General features: G+C 36.9%; 1 protein-coding gene across 1 annotated transcript; it reads left to right on the top strand.

Annotated features, from left to right (window-relative positions):
• Positions 1 to 1,214: 1,214 nt before the first annotated feature.
• LOC110383790 (apolipoprotein D) lies at positions 1,215 to 8,856 on the top strand. The gene is made up of 6 exons (XM_021344689.3): positions 1,215 to 1,303; positions 5,124 to 5,342; positions 6,420 to 6,577; positions 7,290 to 7,474; positions 7,723 to 7,964; positions 8,221 to 8,856. The coding sequence occupies exons 2-6, from the start codon at positions 5,262 to 5,264 to the stop codon at positions 8,437 to 8,439; spliced, it is 885 nt and encodes a 294-aa protein (XP_021200364.2). The 5' UTR covers positions 1,215 to 1,303; positions 5,124 to 5,261; the 3' UTR covers positions 8,440 to 8,856.
• Positions 8,857 to 9,541: the final 685 nt, after the last annotated feature.

Genomic DNA, 9,541 nt, shown 5'->3' with positions numbered 1-9,541 from the left:
TTTATACGAGAAGATATTAAAAAGTATCGAACACACAGCATCCAAGTAATGAACAATAAAGATTTCGAAATGATTGGAAACAATTACAGCATAATGTATGGAACGGCCAAGGTTCTGCAAGTTATAGCGAACATAAAGTTATGTTACATAGTGACAGCAAATAAAACGAACGTAATGATACAGCCTCCAATTATTTCCATAGTCCTCCAATTGATCAACACCCAGTACTCATTGACACTCACCTTGTTCATGAAACAAATGACGAGCTGTAGGCAGATGGCGTTAATGATAATGAAGCTAGAGTCATTAGTAGCAATGTATCTAAATGTAATAAAACTAAAATTAACTAAACTTATGACATAGTAGAAACAGATGCAACGAGTGATGCTGAAAATATCGGTAAGACTGATGCAGATGAAAAAATAAATAGTGGAGGTACTTCACCATTCAGTGCAAATAAGTAAATAAGTATCTAAGACCGAGTAAGTATCTAACACAGAACATAATAGAAATGAAAACGCACAAGATAAATCATACACTAGCGAAGAGAATTATAACCAACATAGCCGTCAAACAGTAAATAATGATGGATGTGACCTATCCTCAAAACCCTGAACTATGAGCGCCCTAGATCTCTCACGATATGAATAGAGATTGTTTACACAATGTGATATCGATTTAGTTCACATAGACCAAGACTAGACCACCTAGTGTGCTAGAAAGTCGACAGATGGCGTAAAACCTAACATCGTATCTAGTGAACGTAAATATTTATCTATAGTAGCACATAGTAGTGGCCGTATCTATTGATAAACATTATTTAGATACATCTAAACAATATTTAGGGAAAGCTAATTAAAACCTAAATCATGTCTTGAAATATTTGATCTCACTTACAATATTCGTAGGAACATTATAACGACTACATTTGTTTTGCGCAGTTTTGCGCATATTTCGAGAAAAATACTTCCCTCAGCCAGATAATATTATTTCTTTTTGCATTTTTCAATTCATTGACTTTCTATATAACTGAAGTAATTTTTCAAATCGGATCTGTAGTTAGCTTACAATTTAGTTGCTTCAAGAAAATTATGAATGTAATGTTTGAGCACTGCTTCTTAAAAGCGATGATAGACTTATTCTTAAATAGGAGTATTCAGCTAAACTGGATAACATCAATAAATTATGTAGAAAGCATTTCATTGGTCCAAGTAAATTGTATTACGTTTGGTCACGCGCCAAGAAGCCGTATGTTACGTCGAGGTTCAGAAGCATTGCAAGTTGTGACCTAACGGCAGACCAGGTAAGTTGTTTACACCTTATTATAAGAAGAAGTGTATCGTGAAATAAATTAACATTGATTTTGTTAGGGTTTTCATCATCATCCCCATTGCATTCTACAGTTAAACTTATGACTCTGGGTCCGATATCGGGTTGTCTTCTTTAAGTGCAGAGTTCTTCACGGTCTCTTTCAATGTCAAGTTCAATGGAAATCTTTCCTTAGTGTTCCTTTTTTAAGAACTGGTTAATTGAATTAGTATCATATCCAGCAGTTTTCTCATCAACTAGCAGATTCTGAAGTTTAGAAGTTTAATTTTCGGCTACATATTTATCAGTCTGAAAAGCTCTATTTTAATTGTCAGGCGATATGTTTAAAATATCATTTTTAATATTTTTTCCAACAACATCAAAAAACAAGAGATCAAAGTTTGCAATCAAAAGTCTGATAGATGTATAAATAAAAACCTCTAAAAGGCAGTAAAATATACCTGAAAGGAGAATATAATGTATGTGTGTATAAATTTATACTCGAAAAGTATAGTTAACTCAGAGAAATACACTCCCCGTAAAATTTAACACTCCAATAATCGTAAAATCATGCAGATAATAAACTGAAGATGCACCACGAAGCTCACTACATACGTACAAAATACTTCGATACATGTCCTTGTATTTTTATAACTGAAGATGAAGCTTTTTTATTTTATTACTATATGAAGAATAACAAACATACAAAAAAATGAAGGAAGTCGGTTTAAAAGTAAAAAGCTAATAGCTTTTGCCTGCAGAATTTTCTGCGTAACTGAAAAATGTTTATTGCCAACTTCAACCAACGAGGTCTTGATTTCGCTTAAAAAACAGTCTTCATTTAACGCATATCATAGCTCTTGTTTTAGGTACATATGTAAATAAATAAATCAATCAGTGTTTCCGCTACGGTAATGTATTTTGAAAAAGTGTAATAACTGTCCTATTCCTCGCTAGTATTCCACGACCAGTATATTTAGTTTTGCATATAACTCCAACGAGCGTCTAACATACCATCAGTACATTTTACAGTCGGTATTTCTATGTCTCTTATTTTTACGACTTTTAAGATGGTAGGACTCGGTTTACTGACGTGTAATATGAGGCAGTTTGACTATTCTTAGAATAAAAAAACTTGGATTATTTTTGAGTTGCATAGTACCTATTTAATATACATTTCTTTAACTTCCCATACGCGAGGCGTTTAAATGAGAAAGAAATTAAGCAGCAGCGCAACAGATGATCATTTAAGAGTAATTATTATCATTGTAAATACAAGATAATGACTATAATTCATTGATAAAAGAATAAGAATCATCGGAAACTGCTTCAATACAATGTAGCGAAGTAAACGTGCTTACATGCAGAAAGTAATTTTATTCTCTGTTGAACAAATAAGTCAAAAGTTCCTGTTTTGTAATGACTATTTATAATTCTTTTTACATAGCGAAACCTCTTTTAATAGACATAACCATAATTAGTATACATGAGTAAATTACAAAAACTTTAGTTAAGTTGATCGTTTATCCGTTTGAGGTTCCGTACCTTCCTTTCATTGGTGTCTAAGATATAATTAGAAAGTACATACAAACTTAGAAAAGTTGCATTGATATATTTGTTATCTATCATAATATATCAATCCGGTTAGACTGGAAGCCGACCCCAACATGATTGGGAAAAAGGCTCGGAGGAGGATACTACTTCTTCTTATTCTCTACTTCTATTTATATCTCTGTTATAACAACATTTATGTACATGTGTCATTTTTTTTAATAATATTTTTTTTTTAATTGATAAATATCATAGATGTTTATCACTGCTTAACTCGATTTCAAACATTTCTACTGAAAACCCAAAGTTCAGATCATGATGACCAGCAGATACTACGAGGAGAGACCATAAGAAACGAAGACCGCTTTAAAAAAAGACACTGAGTATAATGTCTATTATAACCTGGACAACTACGGATCTGGTACCTACCGATACAACAATTTACCAGTACCATTCCTTACTCACGGTACCCTAAAGAACTATCTAGGCAGGCAATTTAGTCCTACAGGTCTCGGTATAAAAATAGATGGAAAAGATAGAAAATAAAAAGTTGCAGTCGGGACTTGAAACCGGTAAGGAGGCAGATGGCCAAAGCCTTTTTGCTTTGTCCTGGGAACATTTTCACATTCTTTGTCTGTACTTATCGGGGATGGGTAAAACTAGTAGTGCATCTAACTGTATTTGATGGCCTGAGATATGAATGTAATATGAATTTAGTTTTTTCTTTAAACCGAGTTTTATTTTTGAATTTAAAGATCCTGTCGGCAGATGTTTTAATCTTAGAAGCAAGCATTTTAGAAGGGCATAAAATTCTGATGGATTTAAAAATTATAGATTTTTAAACGTACCATTACCACCGTTACTCAATTTATAGTATACTAGCTGTTGCCCGCGACTTCGTCTGCGTGAGCAATAAAGAATTTCCAATTTCGTTTATTTCATCATTCATTGCTCAAGCCCCGTAGGTGATAGCGTGATAATATATAGCCTATGTGTTGAACCGGCCCCCAAGTAATAGTCATGCAAAATTTGATTTAAATCCATGCAGTACTTTTTGAGTTTATCCGGGACAAACATACAGACAAACAGATAAACAGACATACAGACAAATATTCTAAAAACTACATATTTGGGTTCAGAATCGAATATGGATCACCCCACAAGTATTCTTTTAAAAAAATATTCAATGTACAGTTTTGACTTTCCTATCATTTTATTATATGTATAGATATTCAAGAATTTTCTTTCTTTGACTTAAGTAAATCAGTCTAAATATAAAGCTAAGCATAGGTACTGAAAACTAATATCCCTAACATCCAGCTAGCTAAACACTAAAAACCTCTAGATACTCAACCAATATTTATTCAGTCCTCACTCGAGCTAGCATTGCGAAGAAGACATCCGGCCGCAGGAACACAAAGCAAACAAAGCAACCATTAACACACACATGCGTGCGTGCAGGTTACCTAACAAGGATCGCTGCGAAATTCATTACAGCAGCAGCCGCTATAAATCAACCTTGACTTGTGTGTCTCAAAGTTGCTACCCTTCTAGAAGATGGGGTTAACTTCACATAGGTATCTACGAGAACGAAGGTTCTTCGTTTTGCAAAACCACAACACATATTATAGAATTAAGAGAACAAATAAGGGAAAACATGCATTACATTTAATGTAAAAAGGCTCTTGCTCAGTTACAGCGCCTTTCAGCGTAGCTATATTATCATCCATATCAACCTCACAGTACGAGTATGTGTACTTTTCCTCGAAGAAATCCAGAAAAATCTAAGGATTTCCGGAAAAACACAGATAAATTGCTTTGCGCACTATGGGCATAGCTAAGTCCACTCTATGAAAAACTAGAATTGCCACCAATTTTTTCAAACGAAGAATCATTTCACAAAACGGATTCCATTTTAGTATTGGGAGAACATACATAGTTTTAGATCACGAAGGAAGGAAAGATATCATTTTGTTCTCCGTATTTTTGACATATTTTTACCTACTGTACATTTTTGCCACACCTTTTTGTTTTGGTGGGAAATCCCGCTGTGGGTTAGGTTAGGTTAGTGTCAAACTTTACTGACTAAAACACATCATGTTCCTTCTTAAGCCCTTTATGTACCAGGGCCGCGGTAATCATGCAACCCCAATCCAACAATCTTGCAGCCCAAGCATTTTTGCCACACCTTAAAGGGTAGTTCCACCTTGGGAACCGCTGCCCTAGTGCTTACTAGATAAGGTGTCCCATTAGATGCGTTCAAGTTCCAGACCGGTTCGGGCTAAGCTGCGAGGGTTTATAAGCGAGGGTCGGGACGTCTCACGGCATTCCCGTGTCGGCTCCCGGTGTCTCCTGGACATCAGCACTCCTAGTCATTAGACCAGTCTTTCTGCAGCTTCAAGATGTGGCGGCTACTACTGTTGGCTTTCGTCGCGACTGCGTCAGCGCAGATCCCGTCGCTTGGGTGGTGTCCGGACTTTCAAGTAAGTTCTATGTTTTATTGCTTTTTTTTGTTCTTTTGTTTTATTTGTGTATGGCATTTTTATTGTATTAATATAGTATTGTAAGTGTTTTAATTGGAAAGTAAATAAATATGTATTAACATCAAATAAGTTACATTTAAAATTATCATTTGTAGTTCAAATACCGTTGCCATAATTGTACCAAAGGCTTTTTGTAAAAGAATATAGACTTAGTTGTGAACTTTTCTTATCACTTGCTTTTTAAAACAGAAAAATAAATTTTCTATTCCTGTGGCACAATTACAGGACCGTTAACTTCTGAAAAGTGCCCCAACTCATAATAGTTTTATAAGAACTTCAAGATCTAAGAAATTCTCAATATGATATTTTGAATATACAGCGGCGATTACCCAATCATTTTTACATTAACTTCAACAAAAATATCAAAGTCGCGAACAGTTAGATTCGCAATATTTCAAGTTCATCCATAGCATAACATATCCTTCAAACAAGAGGCTGCCCTTGACCTCAGCGCACGTAACAGCCGTCACTGACCACGGTCAACACACAACTGGTTGCGGCCGTCGACCGCAGGATGGCTCCAACTTTCCTTTTCGTTTATCTCAAGCGAATGTAGGAGTGCCAGTTTTGAAAGAAAGAGTGGCTTGAATTTGAAGTTGATTGAAGTTATTTATTTAAATTGTCTTTTTTGTTGTTTGGTATTTAGTTTTGGTTATAAATAGGTATAATATTGTTTTGGTTATAAAATTAGTACCTTATAGAATTTGCAACTTTATAGAGGTAGGTATACTGTAATTTTGTCATGACATGATTTTCAATTAGGTCCTGTTTATTGCTTACACACTATGAGAAGGAATTGAGACCCAGAAAACATAAAGAAACGCACAAAAGAAAAATGTTCCTTTCTATCATGCGTGTCATGTAAATGGATGTTATTTGTAAGACAATAACTTTTTGAACATGCCCAAAACATATTCAGAAATACACCGGCATCTTAGCAGACTTCTTACTCGATTTAGGCTTATTTGACAAAAAGCAATTTAGCACAGATTTATTAACCACAAAATTCTTCCCCAGGCAATGGCAAACTTTAACATGAACCGCTTCTTAGGCACATGGTATGAAGCTGAGAGGTATTTCACCGTGACTGAGCTGGGCACCCGCTGCGTCACCACGCATTACACCGCCACGCCTGAAGGCAGGATCCTGGTCACTAATGAGATTACTAACTCCTTGTAAGTATACTGTTTGGATCTGATAGTACTTTAAACTAATGCAGGGTATGATGAATCAAATAGAGTAAAATGCTACGTAAAACTACTAAGGAACATTAACAAAAGTGCGTTCTATAAAGTAGACCACTACGTCGACATAAATTGTATCAGAACCTGTTCATAATTCATGGACACATTTTCTCTGATACTTTTCTTTATTCAGTATTGAAAACAAGAAGAGTACAATAGCTTGTTTTGGGACTTGGGGAATAAATTAGCCCAAAAATTACTGATTCAAAAAAATAATCTCGGTCACGATTTCATATTTTAGAGCACAAAGGTTGCATCAATTACACGGATGTCAACATTTTCTCACATTGTGCATTAGAGCGTGAATTTAGCTTGACTTATGTATGGAAATGTGGGTGGAGATAATCTGGGCGTGAGAGCCCCTCCCTCGGGCGGTGCAAACGTAGCCATGCGTCACGAACTGATACCAATGAAAATGTTTTGATGTAAAAAATCCATGGAACAGAAATCTTGGTGTTAAGACAATCCAAATTTATCATTTCTCTGCGAAAGGTTGGCACCGAAGCCACAATAGACCGACCCAACAAATTATACAAAATAACCCGACATTTAAATAGCGCTGAACAATTTATCTGTAACCCAAAAATGCTCTTCAACTCAGCAAAGACAAAGTATATAATTAATTACTTCTTATGTTATCTAGGACCGGCTTCAAGCGGATAATGGAAGGTCACCTTCAGAAGGTGGGCAGGGAGGGCGAGGGTCGCGTGATGGTGAAATACTCTTCCGCCCCATTGCCTTACGACTTCGAGTACAGCATCCTGGACACTGACTACGATAGCTATGCCGTTATGTGGTCTTGCAGTGGCATTGGACCTGTGCATACACGTGAGTATTTTAATAAGTCTTAAGATTTTTATTTTTAGTAGACTGTTCCATACATTACGTCGTCAATATGCAATTTCATCTTAAAGTAAAAACCAAACTCGACGAAATAAAAACATATTTAATAAGACCTGTAAAAGGTCACTGAGGATACCTACTCTTACAAACTTAGACTGTAGGCTGCAACGCAATAGAAACTATACAATAGAAAAGCATATGTATGTTAAAGTATATTTAATGTTTGTCACCAGAAAATACCTGGCTGCTGTCCCGTGACAGGCTCCCATCACTGGCCGTGATGCAGAACGCATACGCCGTCCTCGACCGGTACAAGATCTCCAGGACTTTCTTCCTAAAGACCAACCAGGCTGACTGCACAGTACTGCCGGAGCCGGCAGCTGCTAGTGAGCTGGATGCCAAGAGCGCTGATGTACCTGTGCCTGCGCCAGTTCCCGTGGAAGAGAAGGCAAAGGAGGTTGAGCAGCCTGTTGAGGTGAGTTGGATATCTACACATATACTATGAAGTTAAAGTCTCTGAAGTAATATACAACATTGTAAGAGCCATTGCGCATATAAAATGGACGAAGTTTGACCAATCCCAAGTAATATGGTTACTCATTAAATAAGCAAATAATAATGTAAAACGGCCAACGTCTAAGCCAACTAGATTATAGAATAAAAAATATATATCCAACGATCCTAATTTATTGTAAAATATGAACCACTTCTAATCTTATTAATGTTTCCAGAAGAGGGTCGATCCCGAAGTCAAGGCCGTTGTCCCAGAAGAAAGATCAGCAGTTCCCGAACCAGTTGAAGAAGCCAGTAAAGCGATGCAAGTTCCTGAGCTGATCATGTCAGAATCCGAGAAGAAAGAAGAGAAGATTGAGCCAGCACCCGTCCCCGCACCTGAGGAGCCAGCAGTAGTCGCAGAAACGAAGGAAATGAAAGAAACGCCTGCACAGTAGAAATAGTTTTTTGAGAACGTACCAAGGCTGTAGATGAAACTAAAGTAGCTTTTCATCGTCCATTGAAATTGCTAGTCAGGAGCTAATTTTAGAGACGCAAATGATACGCCTGTAGTAATTTTACAAGCATCAATTTGCCCTGCTAAATGTTTTTGCTCTAGCAAGTCAGACTTGAAAATCTTAGTCTCTAATGTCTGTATTTGTTTCGTGGATACTTGATAGTTTCTCACAGTCTTGGGGTTCGTTGAATGTGTGATTAGAAGTCAGTGGTGTCTCGTATAGGGCTACTTTACCAAATAAGTAATAAGTACCTACTCGACACGCAGCGATGCTTGCTATTTGTAGGAGCATCGCTTAGTTTTACTCGATAGTCATTGTCATAAGCGAAGTCAGCTCTGAAATAAATTAATAAGTGAATTTTTGTTGTTTCATTCCCATGTACACGTAATTACGCACTCATTTATCTGAAGCGATATCATAGATAGCATTGCTAATATTGAAGAACATAACCTTTAAATTATGCGATTTACAAATATGTACCCAATAGTGAAATAAATTCAGTTTTCACACGGAGTTTTCATCATTTTAATTTCATTACAAAATTAAGTATTTAATCAGAATCGTCACAATATTCTGTATACAATCTACTAAGAAATAATTATTGACTTACGCACAACCCAAAAGTCGATAAAACCATACGATTTTAAATTGTTATCAACAGAAATTGCTCGAGGCGGTACTGTCCTACGAACAAAACGAATGAAACTCGTTTACGGTTGAAAATGGCAAAAGGAACGGGTCTGATTATATTGGTCAGGCTGTTACTAAGCGCCCACTCCCGGCCGCTATCCCACTACTGCCCGATACGGGGACTTTTGGCTGCTGGGTTTCCCCCCTGGCCCGATTCGCCCCTCCTTAGTAGACCTGCATCCCCCAGACTCCTCCGGGGGATCCATATCAATACCAGGCTTAGTGTGGACGTCCAGTCAACATGGGCCACTTAGCACCAGGACCCCCGACCTCAAACCATCCTCCGGTCCCGACCTCCGAGAAGCCGGATTACAGGAGTTGCCAAGCTCCCAGTCGAAAGATGTGGCGAAAT

Source organism: Helicoverpa armigera, chromosome 3 (assembly GCF_030705265.1).
Source record: "Helicoverpa armigera isolate CAAS_96S chromosome 3, ASM3070526v1, whole genome shotgun sequence".
NCBI classification, from domain to species: Eukaryota; Metazoa; Arthropoda; class Insecta; order Lepidoptera; family Noctuidae; genus Helicoverpa; species Helicoverpa armigera.
This window is presented reverse-complemented; position numbering and strand designations above follow the sequence as displayed.